Source organism: Coregonus clupeaformis, chromosome 11, assembly GCF_020615455.1.
Source record: "Coregonus clupeaformis isolate EN_2021a chromosome 11, ASM2061545v1, whole genome shotgun sequence".
Classification (NCBI taxonomy): domain Eukaryota; kingdom Metazoa; phylum Chordata; class Actinopteri; order Salmoniformes; family Salmonidae; genus Coregonus; species Coregonus clupeaformis.
The window spans coordinates 16448681-16468706 of record NC_059202.1 but is presented as its reverse complement, the minus strand read 5'-3'; the positions used below and the strand labels follow the sequence as shown (position 1 = coordinate 16468706).

General features: G+C 40.6%; 1 protein-coding gene across 4 annotated transcripts in view; it reads left to right on the top strand.

Moving 5' to 3' along the window:
- Positions 1-8522, top strand: part of LOC121576625 (multiple C2 and transmembrane domain-containing protein 2) — a 46239-nt gene extending 37717 nt beyond the window's left edge. For all 4 annotated transcript variants that reach the window (XM_041889921.2, XM_041889920.2, XM_041889922.2 and 1 more), the window contains 4 exons: positions 2483-2592; positions 2761-2870; positions 5303-5400; positions 7653-8522. In XM_041889921.2, the coding sequence (XP_041745855.1) occupies positions 2483-2592; positions 2761-2870; positions 5303-5400; positions 7653-7712 (378 nt within the window). In that variant the 3' untranslated portion in view covers positions 7713-8522. The remainder of the gene's footprint in view (positions 1-2482; positions 2593-2760; positions 2871-5302; positions 5401-7652) is intronic.
- The last annotated feature ends 11504 nt before the right edge of the window (positions 8523-20026 follow it).

Sequence of the window (20026 nt, the reverse complement as noted above, 5' to 3'; positions counted from 1 at the left end):
AACACGTACTGCTTCTGGGAGCTGCTCACTGCTCACATGTTTGTTTGTGTATCCATTTGTTTGTTAGCTTGTTTTAGGACCATACCAGAACCCATGCCAAAATCACAGCTGTTTTTATTGCATTTTCACGCCTTTGTGGAATAAGTCACTAGAAAATATTCAGTCAAGCTTTGAATTAATATTCACATTTGATGCCATTTATTCAAATTAAAGCATTGTTAAATGAGCTTTCTTAAGCGTTTGATTATGCCCAACATGCCTGTGAAACCACATTTGCTATTTACCTTTGCGCAGGAGATCAAATCTGTTCCCATTACGCCACCTTAAAAGGTAGCTTTTACAATTTTATCTGAAATGAGAATATGATTTGACACATGTTTTCTAATCAGTACACATTTACGATTTATGTGGTCCATCCCCCTCAGTATACCCATCCCTTTCCACTTCAGAGGAAGCTGTTTTATTTTTTTTGTTTATCAGGAACACATAACAGTTTTGTAGGGAGCTGAAAAGAGAAATGAACAAAGATAAATAATATCATCAAATGAGTGATGTAGTAAAGGACTTCCAATGTTCGTCACTATGGAGATAGAGTACTTCAAGGGTCTTAAGGGAAATGAATGGTGATAATCAGGAGAGCTTGTTGATGCATACTTTATAGTACATATCTTTGGGACCTTTTTTTTTCTTCAAATGAAAGCTCAATAATGTAATTTTCTGGTTTATTTTTGCCTGAGTAATCTTTGGCTACATTTACCTTGTGCACACAGGCCTATCTGTTACAGTTAAATAAGAGTTCATATCTCTAATCAGGTTTGAATCCTAATTCATGTTTAGGGGGCCTTAAACAAGTTTAGATGGAGATATGAAAGGGAATCTGAGCCTAACTGATGAGGCTCCATATCCAGTGAGTTCTAATTTCCCTGTGCGCAGCTCTCTCAGTCCATCAGGAGCACACAGACATGGATCTTAATGGCTTTTAGCAGGCACAAATCTGCTTTCAATGAGAGCTCAGGAGAAAGAGCTCAATTAACACCTAATGTGAAGTAAAGGATCTGCATTCACATTAGACTGAGGTTGGAGGTTTTCTTTATGCCTTGCTGCAGACAGTGCCGTGTCTCTTCTATAGGATGATAGGCTACAGTACTATCCCTCCGTCTCTATTGTATGACACTGGGATAATAATCTATTCACGGATCTCTCAGAGAGAGCATATTTGAGATATTTCCAGTGGCCTAGTAGGGGAGGCTCTCTACAGGGGTGGGAATTGCTCTCTTCCTGTGTTTGTTGTGGAGGAGACTTGGGACTGACAGTGGGGAGTCTCTCTGTGCTGGGCTGGCGGATAGCGTGTTTTCCCAGGGGCTGCCTCATGAGACTCTGATAAAGGCATTCTGTCTGGACGCTGTCACTGAGCCCAGACTGGGGCTGGAACTGCCTTCTAACATAAACATATAGACATCCTCAAGCCTCCTGTTAGACTCCATCAGATATCTTCCTCGCTCTTCTCTGTCATCATTCCTGTCATTATTTCCTCCTTTTACATTTGACATTTTAGTCATTTAGCAGACGCTCTTATCCAGAGCGATTTACAGTTAGTGAGTGCATACATTTTCATACATTTTTTGATGTCTTCTCAGCCGTCTTTAGCTCACATTACTGGTGTTATCATCTACAGCCTCTCCTCTCCCTCTGGAAAGCTTCACAGTGCTGCTTCTTCTCTGCCGTTACCAGCACTCATCTGATCATGTCTATTTCAACTGAAGAATATCTATTTTTTTCCCCCACATTGAAATTGAGAGACACCTTCCCATACCATGTCCATCTGCTCTATATAGGATGTCTGTATCATATCACGGCTTTTGCACCATGATATTAATTTAGCAATACAAAATGAACAATATAACACTATTAACACTACCTTGGTGATGAAAGTGGACATAGCCGAAGCCCATTCACATGATATGAGAGTCTTATATGAGTGAGAATACATCCAATGATTACAACCCTGTGATCTGGGATGGCTGAGCCACTGCTCCCTCACACACACAGAGGTGTGAGGACAGAGAGACACATGGAGTATATAGGTGGGTGGGATAGCACTGGCAAAACAAGTCTAAACCCGCCCCATGGAGACTTGTGGATTGGTTGAACCATGAAGCCTATTTCTGCTCTTCCTGTCTGGGTCATCTGGGATGCTGCCTGATTGCTGATGGCCATTTTATGTCCGTCTCATCCTCCAGTTAATCTGTGATTTAGATGTAGAGCACTTCCATTGTTTGTGGCGGACAAAAGCCGAAATCATGACAGCTTTCCAACGTTGAATCTGTCTCATTTTCAAAAGCATAGTCTGAAGAGACATTATAGGCCATTCAATAGATGAATTACTCATGATAGCACGGCAGAGATGAACTGGGCTTTGTCTGCTTCCTTAAACAATTGACATTCAGTACAGTAGACCTCATCAGTGCCTGTGTACTTTTAGGAATCTGGGAAAAAGGGACTGATGGAGAAAATCCATATGGTCCAAGAGATCGTCATCACTGTCCAGAACATTTTGGATGAAATCGCATGCATAGGGGAAAGAGTCAAGAAGTAAGTTTGACATTTTATGTTTACAGTATACTGGCGAGTTAAATGTTCTCTATAGAAGTGGGTGTATAACGCTTTGGCTAGCAACTACATTATTGATTGTGCAGTATCTTGTAACATCTTAGTCATAATGATATTCTGACTTTATTTGATGTAATATTTCATCCACAGCACATTGAACTGGTCTGTGCCCTTCCTGTCCTGCCTGGCCTGCTTGGTTCTCTTTGTGGCAACAGCAGCATTATACTACATCCCACTGCGCTACATTATCTTCATATGGGGTAAGTCAAATATACACCATTATTTTTTATTATAAATACTGTATTTTGTAATGAATAGTTTCCCTTCGGCAAAACATTGTTGAAAAAAGACAATTACAGTAAATAGCGCTTACATCCATTATATAACAGTAATTTGAACATTCAGCAATACTCACACCTCTTGAATGCCCAGAGCTCAGGCTGCTAGCTCCAGAGGCCCATTGTGCTCAGAGCTCTGCTCAGTGTGAGATGTAAGCAGACCAGTCTAAGGCTAGGCCCAGGGTCTGTGAGAAAACAAAGCCGAGCGGCGAGGCAGGGAGAGCATCATGCTGTACATAAAACAGGATGTCCTTGGGCAGTGTAGGCTCCTGGTGTAAACCCTCATTATCTGCTCCAGTCCTACAGAGATAGACAGTTGCCTCAGCGGTCAGAGGGAAACAGACACTCCTCATCCAGCTGTTGGCCCACAACTAACTGTACTTCTACACTGCCTCCAACACAATCAATACCAAAATCATATCAAACAACAGCACTGATACACTCTCCTGACTCCACAGTTAACCCCCATCTCTGGTTGCAAGGCAAGCCTTTCATGTAGTCTGCACACATTTAGGTCCTTAGGTTCTTTCTGTACACATTGTGGTAAATGCTGTAGCTAGCAGTGAATATATGGTACCATTATGGTCTGTTTTCTTTCTAGAAATACTGTGGAATGCAACCAAATGGGGAGAAATAACAGTATTGAACATGATTAGAGAGAAATAATAAACTTATTTGAATGAAAACATAAATGTTTTTGTCGTTTGAGTGATATGGAAAGGTAGTTGGGAGTGGGGTGTTGATAGGGGGGAGGGGAGGTTGGTGGTAATCTCTGCTCTGGGCTATTGTACTGAATGTGTACTCAGAGGACCTGAGTCGCCTTTGGACACAGACTGAAATGTATGTTCTGCAGTCAACTATCAGGCTCTGTTCAAAAGCTGTCATGGATGTGTGTGTGTCTGTCTGCATTACAGCATCCTCTGTACGGTTGTGCTGCCAACTTATACACTACCGTTCAAAAGTTTGGGGTCACTTAGAAATGTCCTTGTTTTCGAAAGAAAAGCATTTTTTTTGTCCATTAAAATAACATCAAATTGATCAGAAATACAGTGTAGACATTGTTAATGTTGTAAATGACTATTGTAGCTGGAAACGGCAGATTTTTTTTGGAATATCTACATAGGCGTACAGAGGCCCATTATCAGCAACCATCAGTCCTGTGTTCCAATGGCACAATGTCTACACTGTATTTCTGATCAATTTGATGTTATTTTAATGGACAAAAAATGTGCTTTTCTTTCGAAAACAAGGACATTTCTAAGTGACCCCAAACTTTTGAACGGTAGTGTATATTTATGATGATACATATCCATTGCACTGTCCATACAACCCCACCACCTTATTGATGTACTGATTCAATTTAGTTCCTAGGGATCAATTCAAATAGCATCACAAGGTGCAATTTCACACAGCAGTGAACATAGCCATGGGAAGTAGGGGTACTGAGGGTGCTGCAGCACCCCCTGAAAGATCAGAAGAGAATAAAACAATTATACTAAAATAAGTTAAAGTATATAATTTGTATTTATTTTTTTCTTCACTGGGCCTCTACTAGTATTTTTCAGCATCTCTGCTTTGGCAAAAAAAGGTAGTTGCATAATTAAGAACAGTATCTTGCAAGATTCAAGAGTTGGAATTGTAAGAGTTGTTTCCCTGTCCCTTTCTCTGTGATTGTCATTCTAATGGAATCCAGAAAGATCAAAACCCTGTCCTCAAACGTTTACATCAAAAGGTGCAAAGTTATCGGCAAAGACACAAAACATCCATATCAAATTAAATATTTGTCTTGATCCAATAACATGGAAAACAACCACTTTTTGTGCAGTATCAATTTACTATCCTTACGAACCACTTAAATGTAAATATACATTAGTGTATTGTACATAGGCTGGTCATCTAGGTTTGTACCTGTAGACTTTCCATCACCATGAAGAAAAACAATGCACAATACAGTAATTGAGTACATTGACACATCAAGTGGTTTGTGATGATGTGGCTCAGTCGGCAGAGCATGGAGCTTGCAATGCTAGGGTTGTGGGTTCGATTACCACAGGACTAAAAAGTATGAAAATGTATGCATCACTACTGTAAGTTGCTCTGGATGAGCGTCTACTAAAATAGAAAAGGAATGAAAAGACCATTTCAGTTTTCACATAGAAATACAGTGTAAGTTGCATTTACAAAGTATTTCAAGAAACTGGAAAACAAATTTAAAAAATTGGCAAAAAAATGCTACTTCCAGCGGCTATGGCAGTGAAAGAGCTAGGGATGGGGTTGCAATATTTTTTTGTCCTTCTAAAAATATGCAGGTCTGGATGACATCTTTATTTATTAATGTGTCCTTGTTTTCACAGGCGTTAACAAATTTACCAAGAAGCTGCGCAATCCGTATGCCATTGACAATAATGAAATACTGGATTTCATCAAGAGGGTGCCTTCTGATGTTCAAAAGGTAAGGGTCCAATTTTCCATACAGACAGAGGGAGTGAATTCTCTAAAGATATATGCATTATTTGCTCTAACAGAATTCCCAAGTGTTGGGGAAATATCCTCTGGCTTTGTTTGATTATTAATGGACTCATGCCTTTAAAACACCCCTGGCCCAATTATTTCTGGCAGTAGTTTGATGCAGTCGCCCCAGTGCCTGGATGGGTTCTACTCTGATCTGTCCTCTGCCATATCGCTCCAGCCTAGTCCCTGATTAGCAGTTTTGTCTCTCTGTGATAAAAGCGCTGTGGCGTCCGGGACTATGATTGGCCAGGGGCCGGTGGAGGGCCCCCAATGGCTGTAGTTGTGTGTGGCTGGGGTGCCCAGCTCTGAGTCAGCTGAGACACTCTGACGTGGCCCCTGTCACATCAGGGTGGGGGAGTCAATGAATGTAGTTGTGAGCCCCGGCCGTCCTGCTGGGTGCCATATGTGATCATATATTAGCCATGGCTGATATGTCATTTGCTGTTACATCACAGGGCTGATAGCAAATAGCTGCCAGGGCAGGGTGCTGTACTTTAAGTGGAGCTGGGTGTTCATCCTGTTCACTCTCTGTTCTGTTCTCTGACTGAGAGAGAGGCTGACCGTGGGCAGGAAATAGTGCAACACAGCTCCTTCCTCTCCCAGGTACTTCACAGACAGTATTCAGCCAGGATACGTGACTGTCTGGATCTGGAAAGACTCTCTGAACCCCAGTCTCTTTCTCTGCTGCCCCCTTGATGTCCCTCTGAGAGTTATTGCCAAATGTTCAGTGATGTTGTTGGAGAGAAGCCTATGTGATTTTTCGGCTGAGCAAGTTGGCAAAACAACATGATGAATACATTTAGTTTCACCATCTTTTATATGTCTCACATCTTTTATATGTGACACATTTGTTCACGTTTTGAAAATGACCATGGAGACAATACTTTTTAGTTTACGGATCAGCTATGTCCTGGATGATGGCTACAAAACAGAACATTCATAATGACTCACCACTACATACACTTCTGTGAATAATAATATTGCTGAATAACACAAACACAAGAACCATAACAATAGTCCACAGATTGCTGTTGTTACCTTAGAACTCCAACCCTTAGATAGGCCTAGGTATGGACACAGTCGAGCCATATTAAAAAGGCTGGAAATTGACTCCTTTCTCACAGCAAAATTACTTGGCAATTAGTGCCTGTGCAAATCTACAAAGCCGAGACTTCTGACAGGAGTGTGTCTGTCCTGAAATAAGAAGCATCTGTCAGTTCTGAGAACAGTTTCATGTTCTGTTGCAGACGGCAGTCACTTTGTTCCCTCATTCATTCCATCTACCATTCTAATAATCAGGGTTTGGTAATTAGTATGGAGTCTCTACCTTGATTCAACAGAACCATGTTATTGTTGTAGCAAAAACAAACATGCTTTTGAAAGCAAATTTGCTTCAAACTTCATCTTGTTGAGTTTCTAAAACTAAACTGTTTTGCATTGTTGTTTTAAAAAAAATATGTTTTGGCATGTTATTTTCACTAGACACATAACAAAAATTACACAATGATACAAGATATTTTAGATACTTACGTTATTTAAACCATTGGCCATAGTAAGTTCCAATTTGGAAGTTTAATTCTAGATTTTCCGCCTTAATTCTTGTTACAAATATGTTTGGACATATTGGAATCTATGTAAAAGAATGATTTGCAAAACATTGAAACTTGAGACAATCTTTGATGTTGAGCCTCATAATTCTGCAGTGCAAACATACTGTAACTGAAAGGAAAAAGAGGTTTAAGTTCAAATGTCAAAGTGGCAGGTCTCTTTTTTCAGAAATCAGTCATCTTTGAGTTCCCACTGAAGCATGTAAAGGTCGACATCCCATCGATGCTAGTTCCTACTTTAGTCAAGAAACCCCTGGCTGAGGCAATTCTTGGCTTCGTATAAAGTTTTCTCAGAAAGGACAGAACTTGCACGAGCGATTATGCAGGTTACTCAACAGTTGATGTCTGCTTCTAATATTGCGATTGTGGCAGAGGAGGGGGGCGTACGCTGGTACGGAACCCTTGACTTCTCAAATCCTTCCTCCCTGTGATTAATCCCCTCTGCTCCTGTGTTTAAAAAATGATTCATTACAGGCGAACCCGCCTCGCTTTCCTCTGCACCAGCTCTCCTCGGGGGAGCCATTACCGTGCGCTCCACTGAGCTCAGATTACCTGCCTCCGACCAAACTCCTGTTTGTTTTTACAGGTGCAGTACAGCGAGCTGAGAGCGCCCAGCGTCCAGAGCCCACCACGGAGGAGAAGGTAAGCCCCGTGGACATGCTAGATGAAAGGCCCGGGCTCCTTCTGAAAATGGCACAGCCCAGTCTGCTACGATGACAATGCTCCAGTGCCAGCAGAATCTGCGACCCCTTACCCCCCTCTCCCGTGCCCCCTGCTGCGGGGGTGCAGTCAGCTGCTCTCCCGCTTGTGTGTCTGCCACCCCCCTGACAGGGGCTGTGCACTGCACCGGCTAGGAGGGCAGCACATGGAGCTGTCAATCACAGAGCCAGAGACGCCGTCCGCCCACCCCGGCCCAGCTTGCATCCATTCATGCATTTTATAAAAAGAGAGTTTTGTTTAACTCAAACCTCTGCTGTTTTGCTTTTATGGATTTGAGTAGTAATGCCTTGATCAGACCGACAGCCTCATTGCATCAATGCTGCGTAAAAAAGTCTGCAGTCAAACTTTTTTCATGATGTAATCCAACATTTGTACTGGATGTGTGTGCAACAAAAGTTAAACATTCACCTTTTGCTACTATTTCTGTCAAGTCTACGCATACAATTTGATGCTTACGCTGGATTTATCCAACATATGCACCACACGGAACACACTGCAATTGCCTCTGCAACGCAATGCTGCAAGGCAAACACAGCGTTCCATTGGAAATGAATGTACTTCTGGTGTACCAAAACGCATTGTCGCCTTCGGTCTGATCGAGGCGTTCAACTGAACTGCAGCAATGCTTTGACTCATGTACATTTTAATTTCATATAAGGGCAAATGGGTAAAAAAAAAACTGAAAGGCCGCTCAGCAAGGAAGAAGCCACTGCTCCAAAACTGCCATAAAAAAGCCAGACTACGGTTTGCAACTGCACATGGGGACAAAGATAGTACTTCTTGGAGAAATATCCTCTGGTCTGATGAAACTAAAATAGAACTGTTTGGCCATAATGACCATCGTTATGTTTGGAGGAAAAAGGGGGATGCTTGCAAGTCGAAGAACACCATCTCAACCGTGAAGCACGGGGGTGGCAGTATCATACTGTGGGGGTGCTTTGCTGCAGGAGGGACTGGTGCACTTCACAAAATAGATGGCATCATGAGGAAGGAAAAGTATGTGGATATATTGAAGCAACATCTCAAGACATCAGTCAGGAAGTTAAAGCTTGGTCGCAAATGGGTCTTCCAAATGGACAATGACCCCAAGCATACTTCCCAAGTTGTGGCAAAATGGCTTAAGGACAACAAGGTCAAGGTATTGGAGTGACCATCACAAAGCCCTGACCTCAATCCTATAGAACATTTGTGGGCAGAACTGAAAAAGTGTGTGCGAGCAAGGAGGCCTACAAACCTGACTCAGTTACACCAGCTCTGTCAGGAGGAATGGGCCAAAATTCACCCAACTTATTGTGGGAAGCTTGTGGAAGGCTACCCGAAACGTTTGACCCAAGTTAAACAATTTAAAGGCAATGCTACCAAATACTAATTGAGTGTATGTAAACTTCTGAGCCACTGGGAATGTGATGAAAGAAATAAAAGCTGAAATAAATCATTCTCTCTACTATTATTCTGACATTTCACATTCTTAAAATAAAGTGGTGATCCTAAATGACCTAAAACAGGGATTTTTTACTAGGATTAAATGTCAGGAATTGTGAAAAACTGAATTTAAATGTATTTGGCGAAGGTGTATATAAACTTCCGACTTCAACTGTATATATAGCATTCTGTTGGTGGCAAGAATTTTGTATAATAATTTTAATTGAAAAACTCAAAGATAGCTGCATATACGACATCATTCCACCATTTATATTCATAAGATCATTAATAAATATAATACCATTTAAAAACAATTCTTCCATAAATAACATATTTTTTATTAATCAGTATATTTGAGTTTAACCATAACATTTGTTGTAATATTTGTTCTATCTTTTCTGGAGGATAAAACTGAAATTGTAACCAGCTATGTATGGCTTGTTTAAGAAAGGGTGGTACTTTAAACAACATTTCATTTTCAATTAGTCGTAAATTAGAAGTTGCAGTCTGTATAAAGGCAAAAATTCCATTTTTGAACAAAGGATGAGCCTTTCTTAATAATCTATTGGAGAACCATTTTGGGTTTAAGTATAACTTACTGTATGTATGAGTGAAGATTTTTGTGAGAGGTTTAAAGCGTTAATATTTAATCATTTTAGACCCCCAAACTCATATTCATTATATGAATAGGCACGTTTAATTTTGTCTGGCTTAGCATTCCAAATGAAATGAAATATTTTTTGCTCATATGATTTAAAAAACGAGTCGTCTGGAGTAGGCAGCGCTATTAGTAAGTAAGTAAACTGTGATAGGACCAAAGAGTTAATCAATGTGATTTTTCCATAAATAGACAAGTATTTATCTCTCCATGGTTGCAGAATCTTATCTATTTTTGCAAACTTTCTATTGAAATTGATTATGGTAATATTTATATTTTTTGAGATGTGAATACCAAGTACAGTGGCTTGCAAAAGTATTCACCCCTCTTGGCATTTTCCTATTTTGTTGCCTTACAACCTGGAATTAAAATGGATTTTATGGGGGTTTGTATAATTTGATTTACACCACATGCCTACCACTTTGAAGATGCAAAGAAATAAGACAAAAAAACTGAAAACTTGAGCGTGCATAACTATTCACTTTATTTAACTAATTATGTGACTTCTGAAGGTAATTGGTTGCACCAGATCTTATTTAGGGGCTTCATAGCAAAGGGGGTGAATACATATGCACGCACTACTTTTCCGTAATTTATTTTTTCAATTTTTTTGAAACAAGTTATTTTTTTCATTTCACTTCACCAATTTGGACTATTTTGTGTATGTCCATTACATGAAATCCAGGTTGTAATGCAACAAAATATGAAACACGCCAAGGGGGATGAATACTTTTGCAAGGCACTGTATGTCTACTTCACCATCTGCCCATTTTATTGGTAAACTACAAGGTAGTGTAAACACTGTGTTTTTTAACGATCCAATACGTAATATGGTACACTTGTCATAATTAGGTTTTAATCCAGAGAGGCTAGAAAAGTGATCAAGATCTTCAATGAGACTGTGCAGGGATCCTTTTTATATTCAAGATGTATATAATTATTTTATTTCAAATGTCAATTCACTGTACAATCCTTTGTCTCAATGACCAGAATATTTGTTATTATGAAGAATACATTTTCGGAACCGAGCCAAAGGAAAGTTTGATACGTGTAACTTTGAGACTCCAGTCTACTGTGCAACTTCTCAGGTTTCCTGTTTTGGTATGTTCTATTTTATATATCCTCAAATCCATTTTTTATGAATTGTAATATATAGAAACAATCCCATCTCAGACTGGAGTTGTTCCAGACTGATTTTCTCCCTAACTACACTGTACTTGGGGTGGATTATGCCACTTCTCTCCCTGTATAAACAGTAAACACATCTGATTGCACAACACACCCATTGGAACAGAGATCACGCATTGGCCACCGCTTTGCCTTGGTTACTGAGCTCACATCAAAGCACTGTACGTCGGTCCGGCGCGGTGACTAATGCAGCGCTTTTGTTGCCTTCTCACAATAACAGGGTCCACATGAGAGAGAGCTCATCTCTCACAGAGAGTACTCACCATCCTCAGCACTTAGTGCTTCACATTTCCATTAAAATCACCTCCACTGCCTAATAGTGGCTACACAGACACACACACACGGCTCCATGATAGTCTTTCTCTCCATGATGGAGTTCCTGGAAGAGTAACATATGGTTTCTTCTCCATCAGACATAATCCTCAATCAGAGGGTCTTTTACGGTTTGCTTCGCGTCATCTTCAAGTTATTCACAACGATTAGCCTCAAGCACTGATGTGATGTTACTTAGAGATGATTATTGGTGTGTTTGGAAGATTGCTTTAGATCTTATATGTATTAGATTTGAATGTGATGATTTTCAAACAGATGTATCCTTGATGGGCCTACATTAACTGGCTCTTTCATTGCCTTTGAGAAATTACTATCTATTTTCAATGGGAAATCAATTATTCTCATGACATTTCTAGACTAAGAACATATTGCTTGATGGATCAAATCCATGTGGAATATTTTTTGCAACTTTAATCATATAACATTGTTGTTATCAGAGTTCTTAGATATTGGCCTTTTTTATCATTGGCTCTCCAACCAGTAGGCCTTTAAAATAACTTATTGTTAAGTTGGTGTGTTTTCTCAGTTAAATAAATAATCTAGTAAGTAACACTTAAAAATAGCCCTAGTTTAAGAAGAGTTTGGGCTGAGGTGAGCCCTGGACCTCAGCACTGGGAGTTTGTTCCTACTGATTGGTGTGCTGAGCATCCCAGTCGGGTGGCGGGCGTTCCCCCTCCTCTGCAGTAGCAAGCTGGTGAAAGAGCATCCGTCTGTGCTTTGTGAAGAGTTTGATTGGCTCAGGGGGACCTAGTGGAGCCCCGGGCTATCTCTTTTGACAGGCTGATAGAGACATCACTGGGCTCTCCCAGGAGCTGCCACCAGGGGTCCATTTCAAAGTGAGGGGGAGTCGAGGTGACCCTGAGCTTCTGACGAGCTAAATCCCATACACAAGCTGAAGCCCTGCTGCATTTTGGGCTCCATTGGGGGCGGGTGGGGCTGGCATGGAGAAGGAAGAGGGGTGGGGTTCCCACAGACCACTGAGGAGACCCAATGAGGTGTCCCTGAGAGGTGAAACCAATTAAGCATCACTCCCAGGGTACTGTTAATCATCATATTTTAACACAGTCCAAAAACGCCACACCAGGACATCTGTATCTCACACATACAGTTAGATGTGTTCTGCAATACGTTTCATCCTACAGACTCTTGTTTGTATTCAGTGCAAATACAAAACAGAACTTTCCAAAGAGTTACTGAAAGAAAGGACCAAATTACTATAGAAAGTGACATTTTGTCTTGACGTTAAAACCACTTCATGTACCATAATGTATGACATGAGCATCGTTGGCCAATATTGATGAATTGAGCCTGGCTCTGGGGACTTCTGGGAACTAAGAGGTTGGAGCTGTCATCAGTAAAGATATTATCGTGGCAAATGACATCATTGGCATTGAGAGGTCATGGTGAATAGGCTGTCTGCTTCCCAGCTGTCAAGTCAATAGCTGAGCTTTTGGGCTTGGACGCTCTCTGTGTAATGTTGAGTCATTCAAAGTCAATTAAATAAAGATAATAAATAGATAGGGTTAGAACTGCCATTGCATTCTTACAGACCATACTTTCTCTCTGCCTCTTTATAGAACTAATCATATTTAATAAATTATTTATCAATTTATTTCCTCCAGGGAAAAGCCCATATCTCAGCAGAGGAAGCCACCATGCAATCTGGTCCCTGAATGCATTAGAAACTCCCTGGATATTTTACAAGCTCACTAATGAACATTTGAGCCAGTTAACATTGCCTGGATCATATTTTTTCCACTAGTTGTTGTTGTTGTGCACTGCGTGGCAGTGATGTCTTCATCAGCCTGTCAAAAAGGAAGTGCCTGCAGCTGTGGTGGATTCCCCCAGAGCCTGTCACACTCCTTGTTTCCATGGTAGTCCTTCAGGCAGCACCACAGGCAGGCTGTGCGCAAGGACCCCTACAACCTGTTTTTTCAGCAGTCGCTTCTGTGATGTGTAGCCCTGAAGCAGGCGTCAAACTAGCAAGCGCAAACACATAGAACACTGATCCCTTCTGTCCTTCACAGGTGTACCACCCTGCCTTTCAGAGGATGCCAGCAAGGGCTTCATTTTAATATTCCACTACACTCCGCACCTCTTTTTAGTAATTGTTACATGAGTGATTTCATGATGGTTCTCTGACCTCCCATCATGGAGACACTATATTACCACAGTGCAGCAGCGTAACAGAGGCACTACGCTTGGTTATACTTACAGGTGTCAAATCTCTTTGGTTCTAGTTATTTGTTCTAGTTGTACCATTTGAAAAACGGGCCAAAGAGATTAGCACTAATGCCCTGAGTCTGGGCTGCCATGAATTAAAACGGTAGAGGTCAGGGCCCATCCTACGAGGACCTTGACACCAATAAAGTGGCAGGCTTTCCTGGAATCAACTCAGTAACGAGATCCAAATGAAGGCCAGATTGTGTTGCTACAGTCCCAGATTGTTCAGCCTCCGTAAGCATGTGCCTGAGGAGACTGCATGGAGAGCTTTTAAAAGACGTCCAGGGCTTTATTCAGGTGCCAGTTTGCTTTGTAGGAGTCGGTTTATCCTCAAAGTCAACTAGAAAAACAGTTTTTATACTGTCAGTGTCGCTCTTTATTCAAGAACCAGCTCTAATGACAGGAATACTAGAACAGGGAATGATATGCTCTCTAGGATTAGGGGTGAAAATATAACTAAGATAACAACAAAGAGAAATATGACTGCTAATGGTGGCTGTTTCCAGAAGTCACAGTTTGGTAATAATTTATACCGTGGTCCACTGTACTCTGTGGTGTAAAGACATTTCAAAAGCCATAATTCTTTGTAACATATCAAGAATAGACGGTAGCCTTTAAGATATTAAATGAAATCATTGGCCTTTAAAAGCATCTCTCCGAGGGGCAGCCTGCATTAATAAATTCAACTGATACTACTTTAATATTATTCAGAGTGCATTAAAATGAAGCGAACAGCTGGGATCACGGCCGGTCTCTGGAGCATTGCCTGGGTCGTGAGTGGTGGTTGAATATAAAGCATGTCTGATGCAGTGCGGTGGGCCTGCGTGCTGGATGCAGGGCCACAAGGTCTCTGTGTTACAGGTGCAGGCCTGACAGGCGCTGCTCTAGGATCAGGGGATCCTGGGTACTGACATGGGCCTCAGGACAGCGACCGTTCTGCCTATCTCAGAACAATGTCACACGTGAACAGAAACCAGGGCCTTGCAGCCAATCAGGACAGCCTTGCTGTTATTACTGTGTTACTGTTACTGAGAGAATAAAGTGTTGACAAAAACTTGCAGTAATCTATAAATGGGCACTATTTCAATATACTGTATGTACTTTAAGCTAGCTAGGGTAATGTCATCCAGAGGCATTTGCACTGGTTTCAAACTTATTTTCTTATTCTTCAAAATACCAATCCCAAGACTCCCTGAAAACCAGTGGCAATTGTTACTGTGTTTATCCTGGTTAAATAAATAAAATAGAAATGAAGCTATACAACCTTGACAAAGAACCTTTAACATCTTTGTAGGAAAAACACAGGGATGACTTTAAAAAAAGAAAAGCAACAGAACTGTAAAGCCTTTGTTAACTTCTTGTGTTACCTCGGTGCTCTGTACTTAGTGTGAGTGCCAGGCAACAATACACAGAATAATCTAACTGCATATTTCATTTTAATTTACATTGATATAACACATTGTGACTCTAAGCCTCCTGAGGAAAGAGCACAATATTTGGTTTGATGAATCTGCTAAAGCCACTGATAGTCTCGCCGTTGCTAACCCCGGGGGAATCCGGTATCATTAGAGATAAGGACAGAGCTCCTTTTTGTCTCACTGAAAGAGAGGGAGGGAAAAAACAAATTTCCACAGTGACTGCAAAAGTGTTCAATATTAATAGCCTTTCATCAAGGACACAATTAGGACACCTCTATTTGACACATTCTATAGCATCAGAACGAATATGTATATGCAGTCCCTAGGAAGGAGACATAGCAGAATTACAAAGTGAAATCACAGTGGGCAAACATAGTAGAATGAAGAAGCCCACAACATGACAATCAAGAGCTGATATATTTTGATCTGCTGTGAATTTAAAAGAAGTAAAAGTATATTATAAGCCATACTCATAATTCACAGCCCAAGGCAAGTTGTATATTTATACAAATTAGCATACATTTATAGAGCTACACATTTGAAATATCAACAGCCACACAATCACACACTACACAAACATAAAATGGCCATACTACTTTCATCTTATAGAACAACCAACGGTATTTCAGGAACTACCTCTCGCATATCTTCAATCAATGTTTTTATTCAAAGCTACTTGTGTGTTTCATTCCTCTCCTTCTTCCCCAGCACAATGCATATTGCATTTGGCCATGTATATTTTCAGTTGGTTTATCCTCTTGCTTATTAATGTGATGCTTGAATCAAAGTGGGAAATCCTAATAAACATAGCTTTATAGATGATGTATCACTCTTCTAAATCTGATCAACAGTGGTCCTTTTATGTTTCTGAAATGACTGCAGTTAGGCTATACATGACTGTGAAGGTTCTGTGGCAAAGCCCTTTGTTGCTGAGTTATAACTGTGTAAAGTAATGTTTAAGCCTGGACAGTGTGTGTTTGTGTGGCTAGGCAGTCGAGTGAAGAGAATAACCCCATGGAGTTCACCTCCAACACATCAGCAGCCTTCTCCTCAGTAGTGTCAGAGTGACACCAGACCAGTGTGCCAGGCAGCAGCAGCAGATAACGTCAGGAAGCACTAACCAGGCCTGCTAATTACTGTCTCCTACCAGGTCCTCCAGCGCAGAGGCAATGTATGCTCTCATTTCAGATTAAAAAACAAATGCATATGGAAAAAGGATCAATTACAGGCAGGCACAGAAAAAAATCCAACCTCTAGCAGAGTAATTAGACGTGGACTTTCATTAGAAGTGCTTGCTCTGTGATGAAGGTTTAAAGAGTCCAGTGGCAGAGACACTAAAACTGTGTTTTATTTACGACGCTGCCGTGTCACCCACCGGGGCCCAATTAGGCTGCGACTGATGCCTCTGAAAGCTCCTCGCAGCTCCTCTTTGACAGGAAATGAAAGCTCCAATTGCTCACGTCCTTCCACTGACACGCAGGCTCCAGGCTCCAGGCTTCAACCTGTTTGACTGCAGTCTAGGCTGGCGGGGAGCAATGACTTCAACACGCCGCCACCAGAACAGCCTTTAGTTCCTCTAGTCGGTCGTCTCTGACTCCAGCCTTTTTCCAGCATTTCACATCACTAATCTGTGTCAACAGAGCAGAGCGCCGTGATGATGTGAACGTTTTAGGAATACAATTCTTCAGGGCAAGTTCATAAGACACAAATTGTCTTGTAGGCTTAACCTGGACTCAGGGGTAGACGTAGGGGTTAAGGTTAGGAGTTAGGCTTATAGGTTAAGGTTAGCGTTAGGGGAAGGGTTAGCTAACATGATAAGTAGTTGCAAAGTAGCTAAAAAGTAGTAAGTAGTGGCAAAGTTGCAAATTAGCTAAAATGCTAAAGTTGTCCATGATGTGATTAGGGAGACCACATGTCCCGGATTTTTGCCCTTTGGCACGCATTTTATCAACAAATTCAAACACCACTAATTTACAAAAAAGGTTGATTTGTCTCCTATTTCAGTCAGACATTCCAACCTGTCTCTTTGGCAGTGACGTTATCCTTTTGAAAAGATATACAGTATATCATAAGGATGTGGTACTAGTGATGTTGAACACTTTTCCAATTGTTCTTGAGATCTAATATTCTGCTCAACGCAAGATGCAAGGTAGGCCAATGTCATCTCATCAACCAATCACATTTGTCAAATCCTTACAGTCTAAATTCCAGCTAAACTTGGAGAGGACAGCTAACTACTTACAAAAAGCGTGCGCCTGACGAAGAGCTACAAAAGTAAGTAAATAGCTCTATTAGACTGAAAATATATAAGGGGATTTCGTCAAACTTGTGAGGCTCTCCATGCTCATTAGTTGCTCATTCAACATATTTGCTGCTACTTTACTGAATCCGGTTTTCAATGTCTCCCTTCCTAACTGTTGTACATTCCCTGAGACCATCCAGAAATGTTTCCTTGGCCAAATATTCCCAGATATTCATAAAACAGCCACACATTTTTTCTCTCATTTCTGCATGACCAAATTTTGCGTGGGGCAAAAGAGTAGGCTTCAATTAGCTAGTTCGGTGCAGCGGGCGTTCTGTGTAGTGGAAGGAGGATTATTAAATGTGGTCAACCTAGAATGTCCCGCAAAATCATCCCTTTGTCCCGCATTTGGGTATTTGAAATGTGGTCACCCTACATGTGATTCGAACACGCAACCTTTGTGTTGCTAGACGTTCGTGTTATCTGCCCACCCATTCTCCCTGACTAACTTCCCTCCTTTTGTTTTTGGCTTAAGTAACCTTCGGTCTTATGCAACCATACCAAACGTAACATATCATACTAATTTGAGTGTCACAGATGTACATTTACTACGTTACGTCTTTGAGGCTAAGCTGGTAGGCTATACATTTACTATCATACATGGCTACCTCCTGTACTGTTTCTTTGATTGAGATGTTAAACAACATCTACTGTACAGTGTTGCAGCATACTGAGTGAGCAGGTCTCTTACCTACGTGAGGGAGCTGTGTGGCTGTACCACAAGAGACAGTCCTGATTGCCATGTTGGCTTGCACTCTTATATCAGCTTCAGATGGTTTGTCAGAGTAATTTTCTTAATTAACTGAGATGTGCTCTGATTAAACTGATATTTACTAATTTACATCCTTTCAGGCCGCATTGAGCATTAAATTGCCTTTCATAGACTCCAGGCATGTGTTTTATAACCAGGATATACAAACAGAGCTTAAAATTATCTACTCATGTTCCTACACAACATTAAAAGAGTTGTGTGTTATTTTGCATGGACACATACATGTGGAAGATTGTTATATTCACTATTCTTTTTGTCAACCATCTACACAAAATACTCTGTAATGTCAAAGTGGAAGACAAATTCTAACATTTGTAAACAAAAACTAAAACAAAACAGCAACAACAATAATATGTCTTGATTAGATAAGTATTCAATCCCCTGAGTCAATACATGTTAGAATCACCCTTGGCAGCAATTACAGCTGTGAGTCTTTCTGGGCAAGTCTCTAAGAGCTTTGCACACCTGGATTGTACAATATTTTCATATTATTCTTTTAAAAATTCTTCAAGCTCTGTCAAATTGGTAGACAGCCATTTTCAAGTCTTGCCATAGATTTTCAAACCGATTTAAGTCAAAACTGTAACTAGGCCACTCAGGAACATTCAATGTTGTCTTGGTAAGCAACTCCAGTGTATATTTGGCCTTGTGTTTTAGGTTATTGCTGCTGAAAGGTGAATTTGTCTCCCAGTGTCTGTTGGAAAGCAGACTGAACCAGGGTTTCCTCTAGGATTTGCCTGTGATTAGCTCTATTCCATTTATTTTTATCATTAAAAAAACTTGCTAGTCCTGGCTGATGACAAGCATACCCATAAGATGATGCAGCCACCCCTATGCTTGAAAATATGAAGAGTGGTACTCAGTGATGTTTGCCCGAAACATAATGCTTTGTATTCAGAACATAAAGTTAATTTCTTTGCCACATTTTTTGCAGTTTTAGTTTAGTGCCTTATTGCAAACAGGATGAATGTTTTGGAATATTTTTATTCTGTACAGGCTTCCTTCTTTCACTCTGTCAATTAGGTTAGTATTGTGGAGTAACTACAATGTTGTTGATCCATCCTAGTTTTCTCCTATCACAGCCATTAAACTCTGCCTCATGGTGAAATCCCTGAGCGGTTTCCTTCCTCTCCGGCAACTGAGTTGTAGTGACTGGGTGTATTGATACAGCATCCAAAGTGTAATAATAACTTCACCATGCTCAAACTGATATGCCTGCTTTCTTCTTTTTTTTTGCAGTCTACCAATTGGAAAACCTCCCTGGTATTTGTGGTTGAATCTGTGATTGAAATTCACTGCTCGACTTAGGGACCTTACAGATAATATTATGTGTGGTGTACAGAGATGAGGTAGTCATTCAAAAATCATGTTAAACACTATTATTGCACACAGCGTGAGTCCATGCAACTTATTATGTAACTAGATAAGCACATTTATACTCCTGAACGTATTTAGGCTTGCCATAATGAAGGGGTTGAATACTTATTGACTCAAGACTTTGCAGCTTTTCATTTTGAATTAATTTGTAAAAATCCTGAAAAACATGATTCCACTTTGACATTACGGGGTATTGTGTTTAGGCCAGTGACAAAACGTCTCAATTTAAAAATGTTTCTTCTTCAGGCTGTAACACAACAAAATGTGGAAAAAGTAAAGGAGTGTTAATACCTTCTGAAGGCACTGTAGACTAATTAATAACTTAATTACCAGTCTTTCACACATGCCACTGTGCACTATGCAGCTGATAACAATACATGATACGTTTATGTAATTCTTGAATTACCATACACAAAGTATATGTCATTTATTAGTTTCAATAGACATACAACCCCTAGAAAACCCCTGAATGCCTATGGATCTTTAAGCATGCAGCAGGAGAGAACCAATTAGCAAGTATCTCTTTTTAGCAGTAAGTGAGTGTGAG